Raw genomic sequence first — 22537 nt, 5'->3', positions numbered from 1 at the left:
ATAGTCCAACACAAAATGAATTGGTTCCTTGGCAAACATTCACAAAAAGGAAGAAATTTTATTCGTAAAGATTCTAGCATTGAATTTCCTGGAAGAGCATTGAGGCGGAATTAATTTGAAAAAATATGCAACCATTTTTGATCGCAATGTTTTAACAGTGTTTCAGGGGGAATGGGTTTCAGCATTTGATTTCTGTTGGTACAGCACAGTGTTAGATTCTTTGCTAAGAAATCCCAGTGTGGTTCACAATCTACCATGCTCTTTTCCATTTTATTTTGTTTGATCGAGTCCCTGTAAGTCTCATACAAGACATTAGGAGAAAGGGAATGGTATATGTATTGGCCAATTCTTTTCTTCACTCCATGAGGCAAGCCGCATCCCTCACGGATGCCTCCTGGTAGATCAATCTAAGAATGGCATTCATAGTGTCTCTGGAAAAGGAATTGAGGCAGACTTTTATGTGCATCCAGTTGAAATCTTCATGAATTACTTAGTTTGCAGGATTGTATCAACTATTTCCAATGAGTTTTTCCTCAAAGTGGCAACCTTATAGTTTGTATCATGTGAAAATAAAATGTAATATAATGAAAGTGGTTTATATTGTAAAGGACTATAATTAGAATTAACCTTTAATCTAATTTACAATTTTAAAAAGAGGGAAATATAGGGGAAAATAACTTTTCCCCGATTTAGGCATTTTGTGGGATGGACTTTGCAGAAGTGATTAATATTTCATATTTTTGCTCTAATGAAATTGGGAAGTGTTTTACAAGGAGTAGTAGAACTGCTGTGGGTTCTTTCTGAAGTTAGATTTTGGCAAACCCAAGCTGTGGAGTAATTCAAGATTCAAAGTTAAAAGTAAATTTATTACCAAAATACTTATATGTCACCATATACAAAGCCGAGATACATTTTCTTGTGGGTATTCACAGTAAATGCAAGAAACACAATAGAATCAATGAAAGGTTATACCCGACAAGATGGACAGACAATAAATGTGCAAAAGAGAAAAAATACCTGCAAATTTTAAAAAAGAGAAGAAATAACAATAAATAAATGAATATTGAGAACATGAGATGAAGAGTGCTTAGAAGTGGGTCCATAGTTTGTGGGAACTGTTCTGTGACAGGGTGAATGAAGTTGAGTGAAGTTATCCCCTTGGGTACATGAGGCAGATGGTTGAGGGGAATAACTGTTACTGACTTGTGGTGTGGGTCCTGAGTCTCCTGTATCTCCTTCCTGATGGCAGCGAGAAGAGAGCGTGTCCTGGATGGTGGAGGTCCCTGATGAAGGATGCTACTCTCCTGTGACAGCGCTCCATGTAGATGTGCTCAGTAGTCCATTGCCTTCCCATTCATGGAAGTTGGTGTTCGCATACTAGGCCACAATGCAACCACTCAATATTCTCTCTATAGAAGTTTATCAAAGTTTTATATGACATGCCAAATCTTCACAAACTTCTAAGAAATTAGAGGCTCTGTTGTGCCTCCTTTGTAATGGCACTTATGTGCTGGATCCAGGACAGATCCCGGAAATGATAACACCAAGGAATTTAAAGTTGCTGATCCTCTCATCCTCTGAAGCCACGATGAGGACTGGTTTCCTCCTGAGGTCAATAATCAGCTCTGTGGTCTTGCTGACGTTGAGTACCAGGTTCTTGTTGTGGCACCACTCAGCTGGATTTTCAATCTCCCTCCTATATGTTGATTCGTCATCACTTCCCATTGAGCTTATGACAGTGGTGTCATCAGCAATCTTAAATATGGGTGTAGCCTCACAGTCATAAATGTAAGCAAGTAGTGCAGGGTGCTAAGCACACAGGTTTGTGGTGCATCTGTGCTGATGGAGACTGTGGAGGAGATGTTGTTGCCAATCCAAACTGACTGAGATCTGCAAGTGAAGAAATCGAGGATCCAGCTCTACAAGAAGGTATCAAGGCTTAGGCCTTGGAGCTTGTTGATAGTTTTCGAGGGGATGATAGTTTTGAATGCTGAGCTGTAGTTAATGAAGAGAATCCTGATCATACACACAAAATGCTAGAGGAACTCAGCAGGTCAGGCAGCATCTATGGAAAAGAGTAAACAGTTGACACTTCAGGCCAAGGTTTTTCTTCAGGTCTGGGAAGGAAGGGGAAGATCCCAGAATAAGGAGGGGAAAGATGCTAGCTAGAGGGTGATAGGTGATGACAGGTGGGTGGGAAAGGTCAAGGGCTGGAGCAGAAAGAATCTGTTAGGAGAGGAGAATGGGAAGGAGGAGGGGACCCAGAGAGAAGTAATAGTTGGGTGAAAGGTCAGAATGTGGAATAGGAGGGAGAGGGAAGGAGGTGCGGATGTTATGGAGGTGCACGATGAGCAGCCCCTCAGTTTACAATGGGTCTCACCAGTGTACAGGAGGCCACATCAGGAGCACCAGACACAATAGATAAGGCCAGTAGATTCGCAGGTGAAGTGAGCGGCCTAATGTATGCATCTTCACTGTTCAGATATTCCAGGGTTGAGTGAAGAACCAGTGAAATGGCATCTGCTGTTGACTTACTGCTTCAGTAGTCAAATTGGAGTGGGTCCAAGTTGCTTCTCAAGCAGGAGTTGATATGCTTCATTACCAGCCTCTCAAAGCACTTCATCATGGTGGATATAAGTGCTACTGGATGATAGTCATTGAGGCAGGTTACCAAGATCTTCTCAGTTACTGGTATAGTTGAAGCCTGTTCGAACCAGGTGGGTAACTCAGACTGTCAATGCAAGAGGTTAAAGATGTCAGTGAACACTCCAGACTGTGGATTAGCACAGGTCTTCAGTACTCAGCCAGGTACCCTGTCTGGGCTAAATACTTCCTGTGGGTTCCACATCAGCCTCAGAGATTGAAATCACAGGGTCATCAGGGCCTGTGAGAGTCTGTGAAGGTCAAAACAAGAATAGAAGGCATTGAGCTCATCTGGGAGTGAAACTTTTTTTCACATATTTCACTTGGTTTCACTTTGTAAGAGGTGATAACTTTCAAGCCCTACCACAACCGTCACTGTCATGGCGTCTGGCAATTCCCCACCTCAGTAACTGGGCTTCAATCCCCTTGTCTAATTTCTAATCATTCCCAGTTCCACTAACTACACACACCTGCCTTCCGTCAGTAAATGCAGGATAAAACCCTGTAATCACAACAAGGAGCTGTCAGTTCGTTGGTTGATTCTTGTATGAGTAACCTCGTTTCATGGTTCTTTAGGACTGTCAGTTCTAAATTCCGCATCGTTTTCTGGATTCTCTATGTGAACCTTGTCTCCGTGTCAAGATTCTCTTGGATATCTATTCCACGCTCGTGACTGTGCTAACGCCTCTCGATCCTGCCTCCATGCCTGTGTCCAGCACTTGGGCTCCCCCCACTGCCACGTCCTTGCAACAGTCAAGCATCCTTCAGTGATTCAAGTTTGGTCTAGAATTTCTAACTTGCATGTGAGATTGCCTTCTGAAGATTGTAACTGGATCTCCTGTATTTTACTTGGTTGCCAGAGCAGAACGTCATTGATCTGGCCCCCAGTAGATTGCAGATCTCAGGGTTCATCCAGGGCTTCTGGCTGGGGAAGACTCTGAATGATATTGTGGGGCCACACTTGTCTACAGCTGTTTTTATAAAGTCCATCACAACATCAGCATATTCATTCAGATCCTTTGCTAAGTCCTTGAACATGACCCAGCGCACAGATTTGAAGAAATCCCATAACCACTCCTTTGCATCCTGTCCATATCTGGAGCCTTTCATTTTAGCCTTTGACTTTATGTGAGTAGGAGGAGGATAACCAAGTGATCAGATTCCCAAAATGTGGTCTCTGAGTTGAACGTTTGCCATTCTTTATGGTTGCATAGCAGCAGTTGAGTGTGTTGGGACCTCTGGGGCTGCAGTTGATAAATTGATGGTAATGGGCAGAAATATTTTTCAATCATGCCTGATTGAAGTCACCGACAATGATTTGAAAGGTGATAGGGTAGGCTGTGTTCAGTTTGATGGTGGCACTCAGTACCTACTTAGCATCAGCCTTTGGCAGAATGTAAATCGCTGTCAGGATCCCGGAGGAGAACTCTCTTTGATTGGTTGGCACTTAATCATTAGATGTTCCCAGTCGGGGGAACAAGAGTCCAGATTCTGAGTGATCAGTTGAAAGTGCTGCGTCTGTTATTGTTCGTCCTCTGTAGCAATGATCTGGATGATAATGTGGTTAACTGGATCATCAAATTTGTGGATGACACCAAGCTTGGGGGCATAGAGGACAGCGAGGAAGACCATCAGAGCTGGCAGCAGGGCATGGACCAGCTAAAAAAGTGGAATGGAAAATGACAGATGCAATTCAATGCAGACAAGTGCAAGGTGTTACCCAGGGTAGGTCTTACCCAGTGAACGGGAGGGCACTGAGGTAGGACCAACCAGGGTAGGTCTTACCCAGTGAATGGGAGGGCACTGAGGTAGGACCAACCAGGGTAGGTCTTACCCAGTGAACGGGAGGGCACTAAGGTAGGACCAACCAGGGTAGGTCTTACCCAGTGAACGGGAGGGCACTGAGGTAGGACCAACCAGGGTAGGTCTTACCCAGTGAACGGGAGGGCACTGAGGTAGGACTAACCAGGGTAGGTCTTACCCAGTGAACGGGAGGGCACTGAGGTAGGACCAACCAGGGTAGGTCTTACCCAGTGAACGGGAGGGCACAGAGGTAGGACCAACCAGGGTAGGTCTTACCCAGTGAATGGGAGGGCACAGAGGTAGGACCAACGAGGGTAGGTCTTACCCAGTGAACGGGAGGGCACTGAGGTAGGACCAACCAGGGTAGGTCTTACCCAGTGAACGGGAGGGCACAGAGGTAGGACCAACCAGGGTAGGTCTTACCCAGTGAACGGGAGGGCATAGAGGTAGGACAAAGGGATCTGGAATACAGGTCCATAATTCAGTGAAAGTGGAGTCAGGTTGATGGGGTCTTAAAGAAAGCTTTTGGCACATTGGCCTTCATAACTCAAAGTATTGTGAAATGGAGATGGGATGTTATGTTGAAGTTTTATAAGATGTTGCTGAGGCCTAATTTGGAATATTGTGTGCAGCTGTGGTCACCTACCTGATGTAAAGATGTAAGTAAGGTTGAAAAAGTACAGAGAAAATTTACAAGGACTTACAAGGATATTGCTGATATTGGAGGACTTGAGTTATAAGAAAAGATTGAATAGGTTATGACTATTCCTTAGAAGGCAGCAGATTGAGGAGAGATTTGATAGAGGTACAGAAAATTGAGGGGTATAGGTAGGTTAGATTCAAGCAAACTTTTTTTTGCTGAGTTTGACTGGGACTATGTTTAAAGGGAACAGGAGAGGAAACTTCTTCACTCAGTGGGTTTTGAGAGTGTGGTAAGAGCTACCAGCACAAGTGGTGCGTGTGAGCTCAATTTCAATGTTTAAAAGAAGTTTAAATAGGTACGTGGATACATTATATGCATTTCTCTGACATTAAATGTACTTATTGGATGGTAGAGGTATAGAGGGCTATGGTTCTGGTGCAGGTCAAGTAGGCAGTTGAAATGGTTCAGCGTGGACTAATTGGGCTGAAGGTCCTGTTTCTGTGCCGTACTGTTCTATGACTCTAAGTAAAACTTTTAGCTGATTTCCTCAGACCATTGAGTCTCCTATCAATATTTTCCTGGTGTGTGGACTTCCACAGCACTCCTAATGTAGAATATTAAAAGCAGTAGAAGTAGTTACAAAAATGCAATCTTTTGTTGCATACACTGCACTAATACTTTAAGCTGATTGCTAAAATAAACACAATTAAATAACTAAACTTCCTTTGAATCTACATAAGGACAACTATTGGATTTCATTGTTATTTGATGAATAAACATGCAAGGGATTCATTTGAAATTCAAAGCTCAGTATCTTTACTGGGAAGTATTGTATATTAAAGTGCCTAATACTTAGAAATGCTAAACAAAACATTAAGTTTTCAAAGGCAGCAGAGTATATGGAAATAATTCTTGATTTAATGGTTATAAGGGGTACCTCCTGTTATTAGTGATGATTGGAAACACTTTTTTTAACTTCCTGCTGACGTTTGAGATGCAAATAGTGCAGTTTAGTGTGACAACAAAGAGAAAAAAAACACATCTGTGACTCATTGAAACTCTAAAAACTCATCAGGAATACCTCATCATTCACAATAGTATTAAAAGATAATATTTTCCAGCAGCCACTATTACCTATGACTCATGGGTAAATCTCAACCCTGTTTTTAAGAATCTTTTAAAGGAAGCAATCACACCATTTTAACTGGCACCGTACTCTTACAATGCCACTGCTTGCATTACTTTTACTTTCCCTAAACATGACTTTCCATTACATTTACAAATAGTGGGTTTGGCGATTATTAGGTGTTACAACCTTTCCAAATTGTGCAAATGGGTTTGTGCAGAAACAGAACCTGGAATCATTCAAATCCGAGAAAAAGATATACCCTGGATGCTGTGTGACAATATGGTAAATGCTTGTGAAAGTATTTACTAATTTGTTAAACACATTGCCTAAAGCAGTGTTTCCCTCAAGGGAGCAAATAAACATGATACATGTTAATAAATATAAAGTTTCCAGTGAATATTGTGACATGTACATTTAAGATTCAAATATGCATTGTAAATCTTTTGGTTGAAATTAATGGGAAGAGTTGCTTAGATTAGTAATTGGGTAAGACTAGATCCCTCATTATCACTTTGCAGGTCTACTCAGGTCATATCAAATTCATTCATACAAGTGTAATACAATTGCCTGTTCAGACTCAGGAGCACTAAATATACAGTATGCACAGAATCACTCTGGCAAAACCCCTGCACCTACACATACATATATAGATCATGGTCTCAACTCTAATTCCTAAACCAAAACAAATGGCTGATACAGGAAATCAAAATCCAAAATCTCAAACAGAGCATGTCTTAGCGTAGTGGAACTATAACAGAAAAGTAAAATGATTGAAAAATATTGATATTAAACTGCTCCCTCAAAGTCTCAAGTGATACTAAATGTTTTTTGACATAATTGTGTTTACATAATTAGTATGCGGTGAATGAGAAGTGATTCCAGCTCTGGGTCCATCCAAAATCCAAAGTGTCTTCACTTCTGCTCTCAATATCTGAAGCATGGTTATAGCTGAGGTCAAAGGACTTTGATAGGAAGATAAATTCTATGCATGGATATCAGATTAAGGATGTGTTGATGACAAGCACATTGTGTGAACTGTATAATGGACAATGCTCATCCCCAAATCAGAAATCAATAATCTAAACTAACGGCTCAAATGGAATATCTTTTAATACTTCTTACTGCTTTCTGCAACAGAGAACTTAAGACAGTTTGCTTGCACTGGAAGTATGGAGGGGTATGATCACGATTTTGGGATTTGCATTCGGTTTATGTTTGGGAATGGCACTTGCAGTGACTATGAAAGGCACAGATAACTGTTCCTAATCAGGTATAGTGAGGCTGAGGTTTCAGACTCTGAGCCACATATGGCTCACATCAAAACATCTAACAAAGATATCAATCTACTTGAAAAGTAAGGCCTTTATTTATGCAAAATGCCTTTCAATCATACTTTTATTTAACTTTTATCTGATTACAAGAACGCTCATTCCAAGAATACTTCCTGAGCTTCTTGTTGAACTGACAATGGGCAAAAAATTCTGTGGAGGAGGGAGACTGAACTGATTTAAATTTTCTCGATTTAGGTATTAGTCTTTCCATTCATTCACTTTTTCATTCATCCATTTACTTACTTATGGATCTGCTTATTTGTTTGTTTATTTCTTTATATTTCAACGTCTATTTCCTCCCTTTGGTGCCCCTTAGATGTTTGTTAAACAACCAACATCTTTTTTTTGATTGACCTGTAAGACAGAAATGCATGGAGACCAAACATTTGAATTATATTATTTGGTATTCTCAGATAAAATCATGAATTTACTTAAGACCGTAAGACCATAAGGTACAGGAGCAGAATTAGGCCATTTGCCCCAACCAGTCTGCTCCTCCATTTCATCACGACTGATCCATTTTTCCTCTCAGCCCCAATCTCCTGCTTTCACCAGACTGTCCAGTTTCCTGTCAGAATTATAGACTTCAGTCAGTTATGTTCATTTCTCCAAGCATACACAGCTATTCAGATGTGGCAGAGACAACTGTTGAGCTGCTTCTATGGTTGACCCGAATTGGCATCAAAATCCCACGTGAACATTGCTGTTTTTTCCATGAACACGCTAATAAAGCTCATTCCCTATAAACAAATAAAAATTGATCAGGAGTATTAATGTAGTGATTTTGAAATGTGATCCTCGCATGAACTTTCAGATGATGGAATAATATGAGAATCAAAACGGCATTTATTTATCTTGTGACGGTGGCTTTATTGAAGCCACTATAATGCTGAACTGGAGATTCTCCTACTTCTAGTGTAGTATCTCTTCAGGATCCTCACAATATGATCATGTATACAGTTTCATGGCAAATAATTTATAAACTACCATAATGATTATACCGGAGTCAAGCATAGCAGGATGTTAGTAACAATTGATAAATGGCCATAGTATAACTGTTCAGAATTTATATTATTAAATCTGTGCAACAATTATATTGTAAAATTGAATACTTCTCAGTACTCATATTTCCCAGGCTCATATCTCTTCCATTACAATGATAATTGTCAGCACTGAATGTTCCAAAGTGCCGGAAATGAAGTTCTTAAGTTGGAACAGGATATGAAATTTCCTGCATTATCTTCGGCACAGGTGCCCAGTGTGCATGAGACTCCGGAATATTTACAACACTGTGTCATTCCATGAGTTGGAAGACACTAGGAGCCAAACAGCTGCTAATGCTTCAACAATAGTTGAGCATTTGATGTCTGCCTCTCTGAGCATGGGAGTCGAGAACTCTCAAAGCAGGAAGCCACATATGAGAAAGGAATTATTTTTATGGAATGAAGTTGCAACCAGCTACTAAATCAATTAAAATATAAGAAATTCCCATTCATTCAATCCTCCATTCACCTAAAGTTATTCCTCATGTGGGAAACCATTATTTGGGATGTGGAAAATCTTCCGGTAACAAAACATGTGTGAGGCTGGAAATGCAAAAACATTCCACAACATCCGTGAGAAATGTTTGTGGTTAATTCTCCAGCTATTACGGCAGATTGTAAATCAATTTAAAGATTATTGAATATTAAAAGGAAAAAGAGTAGTACAACTCCTTTTAAAATAAATATTGATCCATCCTCTGCCACCTACTGATGCATCTCATGGACAGGACATTCTTTTAGGTTCTTAAATAGAGTAAGTGTTCTCAAATAAGTAAAAACGGTCCTTTTTCATTTCTCCGGGATTAAACTTCCAGAATCATTCCCTGCGGCCTGGATATATTATTCTAAGGACACAAGTGCATCGACCAACATTTTGTACAGTTTTCCATGGTTGAATTCACTTAATTCTGTGTTTCTTGAGGAATGAACTGTGTCTCATAAGCACTAATATTACATTTAATGTACAGGAAGAATGTCATAATTAAAAATACTTCTGAATCTTGTCTTGATGATTTATCACTTGAATTTGTGACATACTTTTTCTCTTGTGCACAATATCATTTATTTTATTGTCATTATTTTGCTATTTGATTGAAGCTACTTCTCAGGGCAGACACCAAACTAGAATTCAAAGTTGGGGCATAGTGTAGCATAGAAATAGTAGGTATTAATCACAAACTCAAATACGAGACATATTACAGAATGTGTACTGAGCAATAAATAATATTGGCAAAGGCCAAAACAAAATTAGCTCATGGATATTTGTAATTCAGAGGCATTTCTATTTACAGTTTTCCCAAAGTCAGCGTGCCCTTTTCTTGCTGTGAAATGCTTTCTCAATTTTATCGAAGTAGTCCAAGAGATAAAATGTCAATACTTCACACAACAATTCCTGTCTTTGTATTCAGATCTCTCCACGGCCTTGTCCCTGTCTCACTGCCCAATAAATAAAGAATTATTCTTTATTTTTGGTCCCCTGGGCAGGTTTAGCAAGTTGAAAAAGTTTTATCCTAAAAAGTGAATTCTGTGAGGTAACCTGAAATGACTTTTTGAATTATGGGGAGGTTCAATAGGATCACTATAAACATGGCTCCACTTGTGTAGGAATCTTAAAAAACTAAATGTATCAAATAGTATCAAATAGAAACAACAGCCCTATTCAAAGAACAATAGAAGAAGTTATTCTCTACTAGAGATAGGTGGAACAAGTAGCAAAAATGCATATAAAGGTAGAGAGAATGGATGTAAGAATAGATGTTGTATTTGTTGGCACAGTCCAACTGGGCCAATAACTTGTTTCTATGCCGTTAAATTCTATATAATTCTGTGTATGTAATTAAAGGAAAGGCATTGACTACTGGATGTCTGGGCTAAAAACAGGAATAAGCAACATCTAAAAGAACAGACATTATTGGTAGAACCCTTCATTACTGGAGCTATGAAATAAGAAACTGGAATTGCTGTGGGTAATGTTGTACCAAAACACCTCTAACAAATTCCGCTATCTACTATTTGATTGGAGACATTAGACTGTCTACTTTAAATAGTTCAAAGGCTGTATTAACATTGCAGCAAGAAGAATTTGCTTCAAGTGTATAAAGTATTTGTTTAGGGTGATGTTCATTATGACTTCCCGAGCAACGTCCATGATGCCTGCTTTATAAAATGATGTAGAAATTAAAACCTAATATCATGTTCACACAAATTTGCATTCATTGAAAAGGCACATAATTAGAAAGGTTCTAAATTTGTTTTTATATCATTGTACAGATATGCTAACATTCTGGTTCGCATGAGAAGCAATTCAAGATAGCAGACAATAATATGTCTGAATTAATTGTTCATACATAATTTTTTTTCCAAGATCTATTATAGTTCCATCCCTGAATTAAGAATGGTATAGGCAGGCTGTTGAGAAGAAATCCATCAGCTGTTTCCCTGGTATGAAGGAATACAGGGGATTTTGAGAACTAAACAGTGGCAAGGGTGAGTGCATTAGGAAGTGGAGGCAGAGAATGTTCAAACATTCCTATTGTTAGGGTCCAAAGAGAAACTTACAATCTTTGGCAATCAGATATTTGATTGCATGATAGTTTCTGCACTGCTCAGTCCCACTTGGTCTCACTCTGATAAAACCTTCCTCGCTGCCCTCTCATCATTCCCCAATCCCACTCCAAGGATTGAGTACATATAGATCTTTATTCTTTTAATGCTCCAAAAAGGAACATTAAAATAAAATAACTGCCTTTTTATCTTACTTGAGCACATTTTCCGTTTGTCATGATATTAAGGTAAAGTTTGTCAGCATTACCTGACATAAATAGTTTGGCCAAAGGTCAGCCTAATGACTCTTTGCTTTGCAACAACTTTAGATACAGCGTCTTGGGGCAACTGGCCCGACATCTCCAACACCTCCGTGTAGCTTTCCTGGGAATAATGCAACCTTAGTTTGAAGTTTGGTGGCTGGTTCAAATTTTATATGTTATATATTTTATATGTTTATATGTTATATGTATACAGTATACAGGTTGTATTCTGTATACATTCTCTGATATTAAATGGAACCATTGAGCCATTGAACATACCAGGAGTGAACTGAACATGCCAAATAAACTTCCACATGTAATATAGTTGGTACATATAGAAAGTTTGTACTCATTTATCTGACTGAAGTCTAAACGTTAGATCCTATAGATGTAAGGACACTGCTCTATACCATGTCAGCATGCCAATGATTAAGAATTTCAATATTATTTTAATACATGTAATGATTATGATATGTAACAGTTTTGCCATAATAGCTCTTTTTTTTGTATTTGAAACATTCCCAAGCCAAATCTCATGCTCTTTTTGTGAATCCTCAGCATTGTGCCTCAAGATAGCGCCAACATTCGCAACTAATCATGACTGGAAAACCAATTTTAACACTTTTATGCAGTAACAGTAGCAAAATAGGATATGAAATTATCAAGGGTGGGAAGGTGGGACTGAGTAATGAAGCTATAATTTATTTGGTTAAATTATGTTATTAAATTTGAGAGCAAAACTTATAGTGACATTTCTGAATCTAAAGTACAATTATGGTTGCTAATTGCTCATGCAATCTATAATTTTAAAGCATGTAATGCCTGCAATGTAGTTTAAAGAATTCTGATGATATTTAAAAGTAGAGCTGAAATTATATTGATTGAAAACGGAGCTATTTTGACATTGTAGCATATCATGCCATATGATTCACTGAGACATTATAAAGTCTTAAAATATACTGTGTATAATCTGTGCAATAAATATCCAAAGCCACACATTATGAAAGTACAGTGCTTTCCCCAGTCATGTGACATTTGCCGAATTTCATGGTGGACTAATGGAAAATACATTTTCACGTTTATGTATTTGGAGAAAATAGGTGGCTTCTGGAAATCTTAAATAAAAACAGAAAACACTGTAAACACTCAGCAGGCCAGGCAGTATCTATGGAAAGAGAACCAGTAAATGTTTTGGGTTAGTTTTTCCTTCTGCAGATGCTCTGCCTTCTCTGCTGGGTGTTTCCAGCATTTCTGTATTTGAACATTTTTGTTCAAACAGCTTGCAAAATAATTTTTGATTATTATGCTGCAACTTAATTCCGACTGGTATTTCCCCACTTAGTCATTGAGTCATCCGAAATAGGGAAAGCTCTTCAGCTCAACTGGTCCACGCCAAGCAAATTCCCCTCTGATATAGTCCCATTTGATCACATTTAGCTCATGTCTCTATCTTATCCATGTACTTGTACATGCGTCTTTTAAATGTTTAGATAGCTGCCTTAAACAGCTCCGACAGCTTATTCCATACACTGACCGTTTCCTGTGAAATAGGTTAAAGCCAGGAATGTGTTGTAATGCCACAAGTGACAAAGTAGAGCTTGTTAACCAGCTGTGAGAACTGAGCTTGCATGATTAAGCAGAGGGTGTGTTATTGTGTTAATTTTACTTTGCTGTAGATTTACTACTATAGTAAGTATATCTCACTATAGGAGCTGTGTCACATCAGGTGTCTGCCTGTACCCAACACGAGCAAAAGTAAATAGTGCTCTTCACCTCACTGCCCAGCAGAGCAAGAATACAATGGTACATGTGTGGTGATGTAGGTTAATGAATAAACTCTTCTCAGGCTTCCAGCTGGGTAGAGATAACAATTATAATCAACATTTCAATGACAAACTCTGCTATCTTCATCAGGGACGATGCCTGGGTTTGTCTAGCCTGGTGTTATTTATTATTTATACCCCCATTGTCCCTTCTGATTGGTTAGTCCTCATCCAATCGAATTTCAGCTCTCCCACCAGGCATCACCCCTGATGAAGGTGGCAGAGTTTGTCATTGAAACATCAGGTATAGTCGATATCTGTACCCGGCTGGAAGCCCGTGAAGAGTTTATTCGTCACGTATGCTGGGAAAGCACTAGATCCTTTTTCATATAGGCTAATGCTTCTGAAAAATGGATATGAAATACATTTGCCCAATAATCTCCTGCTGCCCCATTCCTCATGTCCTTTACTCATCCACGTTTCTGATGAATTACACTTGCCCTGATCCCTTAGTACTATAATTAGTTTATTACAGTCAGACATATCAAGATACAGAGATGCAAAGTGTTCCCCTACACAAACCTTTGTCGCCTGTCTCATTCCCTAATAGCAAATCAAGCATTGCACTCTCTCTAGTTGGAACTTCTATGTATCGATTAAGAAAACTTCCCTGGAACTTTCCTAGGTGGGATGCCTATCCTTACTGCTTGTGGCCTGTTGGTCAGAAAGTCAAGGTACTAGTTGTGGAGGAAGGCATTAACTCCCAGGGTCCGGAGTTTGATAATGTGTTTGCATGGATTAATAGTACAGTACTGAAAGCATAGGCACAGTCAAGAAACAATAGTCTGATGTAGATATCTTTACTATGCGGGTGCTTCCTCTAGAGAAGAGTGTAGTGAGATGGTACTCACTGTAGACCTATTATGGTCAAATTGTGGTGGAAACCTGGAGTTGATGATGCATGCCATGACTAGCCTCTAGAAGCACTTCATGATAGTAGACATTAGAGCTGCCGTGCAGTCCTCATTAAGGCATATTTTCCTGTTTTTTTTTTGGGGGGGGGGATACTAGGATTAAAGTGGTTTTCTTAAAGCTGTAGGTTACCACCTGATGTTAATATGACAAATTAATCAAGGCTTGGGAGTTAAAATGTGGTGCAGCTATGATCTAATTATACAGAGGATTGAAAGGCCACAATATTTTCCTTCCTGTTCTTCCTATCTGTTTCTTTGGACTGATGTGTACTTAAGTGTACTGTGAAATTAATACCTTGGAATGACTTTCCTACACCAGCAGGCACCATAAACCCATAAGTGAGCGTTCAGCCCTACATAAACACATTGGATAAAAACAAATTGCTGACTGTCAAAATATTCCAAAATTCACCTAGAAGTACTGAGTAATGAATTTGAATGCAAGAAATGAGACAGCTGAAAATACGTCTTGGTTTTATTCACTTCAAATAACAATCACATTCTCCCCCCCACCCCAACCAAGCTTTGGTGACCGAATGTCAGCAGGTTATCAGGGAGAGGAACAATGTGTTGTGTTTTCATGTTCATACATCTTCACTTCCCAGCACAAGACACTGAACTGGTTTTGGAAGCAAACACCAGGAAATCTCCACACACACACACACACACACACACACACACACACACACACACAATGCTGGTGGAAGGCTGCAGGCCAGGCAGCATCTATAGGAAGAAGCAGTTTTGGGAAGGGTCTGGGCCTGGCCTGCTGCCTGCCACCAGCATTTTGTGTGTGTTACTGGTTTTGGAACAAGGTTTTGGCCTGGGTTTACTTTCTAGTCCTTGGATCCACTCACACCATGTGTGGGAGAAATCTAGATTTCTTCTCTGGTCATTTAAGCCCAATTAAGCTCTTAAAAGACATCCTTTGTTTATAAAATCTTGCGACTGATGTACTTGAGGCACAAAAGATACAGCCTGCACAACTAGTAATGGAAAACTCCGATAGTCTCATCATCATGGCTTGAGTGAGAATTGGTTTAATTTAAGTTGTTTAAAACATTCAAGTTTTAGCAGCAAACAACTTTCCTTAATGAAGTGCAAATACCTGGTCTCCAGTCTTCACACGGGTTTCTGAAGAGTGACAATACCAGAGGTTGGTTGCATACATTTTCCGGTCAAATGACACCCGCCATCACAGGCGGAGACCAACAAGTAAAACGCAGAGCAGAGAGCGCAACGCTAACGCGGATGCATTCTTTGTGTAAGTGTCATGGGTACCAGGACGTGTTTATTTCAAATTGCAAATAAGCATGTTTAAGAAGAGAGGCAAAAATCTCCCTCACCCTTCTTCTCATGCTAAGCGACTTTTAGGTTTGTCTCAATAAAGACGCACAACGATCGGAATTTCCACTGCTAATTCAATAAATATTTTTAGTGTGGAAACAATTGCTAATAGGCGTGATCCAGAGCGATTTAATTGCTATAATTTCGATTCTTTTAAGACTAAGTACGTCACTGAGATCACCAAGATTAGGACTAGTCGCTAATGCGGACTGAGACCGAATGTTGAATGTGAAAAGCAAAATATTAGCAAGGAACCTGTAAACCATTTTAGCATAGGCCAACTCTAATATTGTTTCCACGCTTGACAGAGGGATTCTTTAAACAATATTAATGACCTCATTTGGTGTCGAATTGAGAGTACTCCCGGTCGGCATTACTCAGGAGATAGCGCTGGTCAGGTTAGGTACTGCCGGGAAAGTGATCCCACCCCACCCCCCCAAAACTTCAAACCCTTTCCAGTGAACCGTGCTCCCAGCGAGGGGTGTTTAGTTCTTGTGCATTGTGCGCACCTGATATCAGCTCACGTTACTTCAGCCCCGCGCCTTCCAGTGCCGCCCAGCCCGTGCAAGCCGAGGAGACGGGGCTTTGGAAAGTGTCGATGACAGATGAAGTGCAGAGGACCTCTCTGAATGGTTGTGCTACCTCCTGGTGTAGTTGCCCTGCGGCGCGGTACCAGCTGGTACCGAATACCTGAACCCATCAGCGTGAGTTATGGGGATTTGTGAGTCGCCTTGTAAAACTGCCTGTGTGCCAGCTGTAAAGATTCATTCATGACACTGCTCCAGAGAGCTGCTCTCCTGTCTTTTGTTTCTCCTTGGAAGCGGTTAATCCCTATTTCTCCGACAGATTAAATTTACGGACCCGACTTCAATAAATCAGTATTCTATTATATAAATATTTATAGACTGTTATACATCCATCTGTGGTGCACAGAGGAGTATTATAAATACTGTTCTTTTGCAGACTTAAACAGAGTATAAATGGGAGATCTTAATGACTCCGATAAGCTGTGAAAAGTAAAACAAAGGCGTACACGGTTTCACTTTCCGCATTCCTCGCTTTTTGAAGGGCTCTCTCTTTCGGTTTTATTTAAAAGTTGTTAAATACCAACCGTGCGCCTTGGTTGCCTGTTACCGAAGGAACTCGGAGCGAAGCGCATTAGATTTCAGTGGGACGTAGCCGCTCAGGAAGGAGTCGGATTTGTCTATCACTAGAGGATCTAGTTATATATTAAACCGATCGAGAAATGAGATTTAAGAAGTGCCCAAAGTGACTTCGAGGGAGATTAAATGTTCACTCCAGCTCTCGGCAAAGGTCGAGGCAGCGAGCGCAGAGACGGGAATGGGGCAATTAAAAGAGGCCCCATTCAATGTGCCCTGGTTCTAAGTCGATTTTACATTGGGGTCTACTTTCAAGCATGTTAATACAGGTTAACACGGGTTAAAACTGTAAACACCCAGAAACACAAGGGGTTCTGTAGATGCTGGAAATCCAAAGCAACGCACCCAAAATGATCAGCGGGTCAGGCGGCGTCTATGGGCATGTCGACGTTTCGGGTCAAGACCCTTCATCAACATAAAGACTGTCGTGTCGTGGGTCCTGTGCTCTAGGGCAGGTTCCCAAATTACACTGCTGGAGGGGAAATGGTTGTGAATGGTGAGACTTCGGTCCGGGGGCAACACGGTCCCCGTATCCCGCCGGTTCCTCGCCCGGTTAGAAAGGTGCATAGGATCAGAAAAGACTGTCTGAGAAAAGACAGTTTCGGTCGTGGTAAAACAGGTCTTTCTGCCCCGGTATTGGGAGCAAATCACCGTCTGCACCTGGGGTACGCGGGGAGGTAATTGGCGTGATATTAACGGGAGCCTTCTGCTGTTGATGACAGTGGGGCTCTGTCTACGGTTGTAAATATTGCAGAAAATGGGAACCGCTGTCACGTTGTTATGGTGAAAGGGATGAGAGAGGAGTAAGAGAGATGTTGAGGTGGAAATGCAGGTCTTTACTTGAGAGAGCGCATGGAGAGAGGGCGTTAGAAGCACCTGTCGCCCAGGGTGTTGCAAGTTATGAGAGGTCAGGACCTGAGCGGGGTACGTTTAGCCCACATCCGCCCCACGCACCGCAACTAATCCATTCACGTTTCTGTGGAGAAGAGACATCGGGAGCTATTACTGTCGCTGCGATTTTTATTTTAAAAATCGAGCATACAATGGTAATTGGTTTATATGTGTTACATCTGCCCAGATGCAATGAAAAGTTTTTGAGTGCCTCCCAGACAGATCATTGCTCATGAGTACGTCCAGGTAGTGAAAAGAGGAAAAACAATCAGATTGCTGTCGGTGTCGCCATTACAGAGAAAGGGCAGGGCAGGGAGACAAATACGGTGCATAGTGAGGGGGGTGGGGGGGGGCAGGTAGATTGACAGGTAACCCGTTCTGTCTTATGGTACAAGATATTCTGAAAACAGGCTTTCCCTGTGTCGATCTACATTCTCGTTGGCTCGGATGCTTCCAGCTGCCCTCATGAACTGATGAAGGGTTTGCGCTCAAGACCTCCACTGTTTAATTCCCTCCTTTGATCTCCATCCATGCTGCCTGAGCTCCCCCTGGATTTTGTGTGTCAGTCCTGATGAACGGTCTTGCCTGAAACTCGACTTAATTTCTCTCCATAGCTGCTGCTGATTTCCAAAGTTCCCCCAACATTGTGTGTGAAACATAGAAAAGCCAACAGCACAATACAGGCACTTCGACCCACAAAGCTGTGCTGAACCTGTCCTTACCTTAGAAATGACAAAGGGTTACACATAGCCCTCTATTTTCCTAAGCTCCATGTGCCTGTCCAGGAGTCTCTTATTGTATCCGCCTCCACCATCGTCACAGGCAGCCCATTCCACGCACTCACCACTCTCTGAGTAAAAAACTTACCCTTGACATCTCCTCTGTACCTACTCCCCAGCACCTTAAAACCATGTTCTCTTGGGCTAGCCATTTCCGTCCTGGGGAAAAGCCTCTGACTATCCACACCATCAATGCGTTGCTGAAGATTTCCAGCATCTGCAGAATCTCTTGTGCCATTGGCTCAGTCTCCCAAATGCTCACAATGCTGGAGACACCAGAGACGGCAGAAGTTCCACATATGATCTTTCACAAATATCTCTACTTCCTCCCCCACCACCCCATGATCCAGTCTTCACTGTCTCTGGGGCAGAGATTCCTGCACAGGTCAGTTTTAAGCAACAGCACTTTCCCCGCCCACCCACCACGTGACCATCTTGTTTGGATGCTCTCCCAGAAGAGGAAGCATCTTGACATCTCTTCTGTCATGCCTCTGAGATTCTTACCTGTCTCAGTAAGCTCCTTATCTTTCCAAACTCTAGAGAATATAAATCTAATTTCCTCAGTTGCACAACCCTCCCCTCCCAGGCAATAGCCGGGTGAATTTTGTCTGCACTGACTCCCATCCCAGTAAATAGGGGGCTAAATGTCTGCTCAGTACTCAAGGTGCTACTCGGTACTACTGTAGCAATATTTGTCTACTTCTGACTCCTAAACCTCTTACCATACAAGCCCTCACCAGGTTACATCAGGGCTCTGTTCCTGTGAACCATTTACAACCTGAACAATTCACAAGTGGGGTGACAGAACATGCTGGAAGCCCGACGGCAATCAGAAAATCTATGCCACTGGTCTTCCAAATCCTCGCTCGTTGTACAGTCCGTGCGTGAGTCGTACTTCCCTAAACTGGACAGACCTATTAAGACCAATGTGCCACTTCCTTTCCACTTGCTGCACCTACTGGCTAATTACTTTAATGATTTGTGTATAAGAACACCCAGATCCCTCTGTACTTGGCACACCCGCGGTCTTTCTCCAGTTAGATAATAGTCTGCCTTCGGATTCCTTTTGCCAAAGTACACAGCTTTACACTTTCCAACATCAAAGTCTATTTTCCAAGTTGTTCCTACTCACTCAATCTATTCATAACCAGTAAAATATCCTCATCATAACAAATTCTTCTACTTGTTTTTGTGACATTAGCCAACTTACCCTCTAACCACCCTGCTCTAAACCATAAATCTCGGGGTTAACAATTAAATAAATCTTCATTTTGATCATACCCTTTGATGAAGTGATATAGAAGGTACCTGTGGTGGAATTTTCAGGATGTCATGCAATGATCAGAACAGAAAGGGGCTAGATGGGTCTATGGATAGCAGAAATGTGAAACTGATGTACTGTATAGGAGTAAAAGTTCTTAATATGTCCAAGTGAAAAAACCTTCCATATACAGTAAATAATGGTCTAGTCTTGGCTATGAGGTTCATTTCTCAATGTCTGAAAATGATACAGGAACTCAGCAATATACATAGTTATCCAAGAGGACAATCTTGACCAACCGTACTGGGACTCAAGAGTAGACTAGTGAAAGGAGTTGATTGAATTCAATGCACAGAAGCACAAACTGCTGCTCCTGGTAAGATGAATGAGAGACGTTATAAAATGAACATGTTAACATGGATGCAGGAACAAAGAAATTAGGACTTTTTTAACGTACCTGGGTAAGTTGATGGGTTACTTAAAAGACACAGAGGATTGTTTCAAATAGAAGTGCAGAGGAGGGAAAACATTATCCTTATAACCAAATAACCATATAACAATTACAGCACGGAAACAGGCCATCTCAGCCCTTCTCGTCCATGCTGAATGCTTACACTCACCTAGTCCCACTGGCCCGCACTCAGCCCATAACCCTCCATTCCTTTCCTGTCCATATACCTATCCAATTTTACTTTAAATGACAATACCGAACCTGCCTCTACCACTTCTACTAGAAGCTCGTTCCACATAGCTACCACTCTCTGAGTAAAGAAATTCCCCCTCATGTTACCCTTAAACTTTTGGCCCCTAAATCTCAAATTATGTCCTCTTGTTTGAATCTCCCCTACTCTCAATGGAAACCTTCCCTGTAACTTAGGTGCTGAAACCCAGGTAACATTCTAGTAAATCTTTTCTGTAATACATGTAATACATATGAAATACAAATTAGGCTCCAACTGAAATATTGTGAGCAACTCTGGGAAGGAAGTGATTATAGATATCAGTTTGGAAATGGCTTACTGCTTTACTGTATGGTTCAATAATTGCTGGAGATTAATTATGAATTTTATTAATGGCAGTCAGGTATTTTAAAGATTGGGAGAACTGCATTTATTTTCCACATGTGCGACAACAGTAAAAATACTATGCTCTGCCCCCCTGAAAGAGTAGTCTCTTCACTGACTTTTCTTGCTACTTGTCTCACCAGCTTTTTATTAACAACGAGTGGCATCATTCAGCAAGTGGAAAGACATTGCCGACCTATAACCCATCTACTGGAGAGAAAATCTGTGATGTCCAGGAAGCCGATAAGGTAATCTCTCCTTTCACAAAGTCAGAATCAGGTTAACTACCACCGATGCATGTTGTGCAATTTGTTGTTTCATGGAAGCAGTACAGTGAAAGGCATTAAAACACTGCAAGTTATAACAAATAATGTAAAAAGAAAGAAAAGTAATGAGGTCATGTTCTTGGGTCTATGGGCCATTTGGAAATCTGATGGTGGGGGGAAGAAGCGCTTCCTAAAATAATGAGTGTGCATCTTCAGACTCCTATACCTGCTCTGTAATGGCAGTAAGGAGAAGACGTGGTAAGGATCCTTAATGATGGGTACCACCTTCTCGTGGCACTGCCTTTTGAAGATGTCTTCGATGGTGGGGAGACTAGTGCCCATGATGGAGCTGGCTGAGTGGACAACCCTCTGCAGCTTTTCTTTGATCCTTTTAATTGGGCCTCCATATCAGGCAGTGAGGCAACCAGTTGGAATGCTCTTCCATGGAACTATGTAGAAATTTGCTAGAGTCATTCGTCACATGCCACATCTCCTCAGATTCCTAACAGAGTATAGCCACTGCTGTGTCTTCTTCATGATTGCATCATTATGTATCAATTGCATCAACAATTGTTCCAAATCCATTTGGTCAAATCATCTTCATTGAAGAACCATTAATTTTGTAACATGGCCAGAATTAGATAATAATTTGCTTTGGGTAAAAAAATTAAGCCAATGAAATTTATAATTTATATCAGTGACTATTACTTAGTAATTTTGTCCAGAAGCAAATTATTTCTGTGCACATTGTATTATAGTGTATATGCAGAGGTTAGAATGTGCCGGACAACTATTGGTAAATTAAAGTACTAATACATTTATTGTTAGGACTTCATTGTTTTGCAGTTGATAGTGTAGATGAGATGTGCATTGAGGTCTGATTCTCTGGAAGTACTGAGTGATTAAATTATGCACCTCTGTTAATCTTGCTGGAAACGTGGAAGTCTTGTCACAAGCCTCACCACAAAACTGCATTGTGCTGTTCATGTTAATTGAACTTATTTCCACCCATTAGGGCTGCTAATAGCAATTATAGGAATCTTATTAAAATACAACATGTATAACCCAGGACTGGAAACTTGAATCGATAGAGTCACAGGAAAGGTGTTAAATCACTCTCAGAAGTTTTACACTTGTTTTCTCTGCTTCAGCATTCTTTGACATATTTTGCTAATTACATTTATATTAGTGTTGGTAAACAATCCTTTTCCTAATGAATAAGTAAGAAAATCAACTTTTTGAAAATAAATTCTGGGGTTAATGTGAAATATGACCCTGTAAATGGTCCAAGTGTTTTCCAAATCTAAGCTGTATTATTTTGCCATCTCTGAGTCTATTGTAGGTTGATACTGATTGCCCTATTAGTAATTGTCTTGTTCCGTTGATGATAGAAGGCCAACAACTCAGACCCTGAGCATAATGTACAGTCCTTCACTTAGGTAAAAGTCATACACAAATCACAAACGTCCTTCCTGCGTGCTTGCTCTTATCAACAGTTTGTTTACTTTCTTTTTGTTGATTCTTTTTCTACATCCATTCATATCCTGTTTCTCATTATTTCTCTGTTTTTATCAGATGTGACTGTAATTCAGCTCGTTGTCTTCTGCATCTCTCTCTCCGATCTCTTATAATT

At 40.6% G+C, this 22537-nt stretch overlaps 1 protein-coding gene across 1 annotated transcript in view; it reads left to right on the top strand.

Annotated features, from left to right (window-relative positions):
• Positions 1 to 22537, top strand: part of aldh1a2 (aldehyde dehydrogenase 1 family, member A2) — a 101317-nt gene that overhangs the window by 7767 nt on the left and 71013 nt on the right. The window contains exon 2 of the mRNA XM_059952558.1: positions 20782 to 20886. Within this exon, the coding sequence (XP_059808541.1) occupies positions 20782 to 20886 (105 nt within the window). The remainder of the gene's footprint in view (positions 1 to 20781; positions 20887 to 22537) is intronic.

The sequence above is a fragment of the Hypanus sabinus genome, chromosome 28, assembly GCF_030144855.1.
Source record: "Hypanus sabinus isolate sHypSab1 chromosome 28, sHypSab1.hap1, whole genome shotgun sequence".
Taxonomy (NCBI): domain Eukaryota; kingdom Metazoa; phylum Chordata; class Chondrichthyes; order Myliobatiformes; family Dasyatidae; genus Hypanus; species Hypanus sabinus.
The sequence above is the reverse complement of the archived record's forward strand: the minus strand, read 5'-3'. Positions and strand labels throughout refer to the sequence as shown.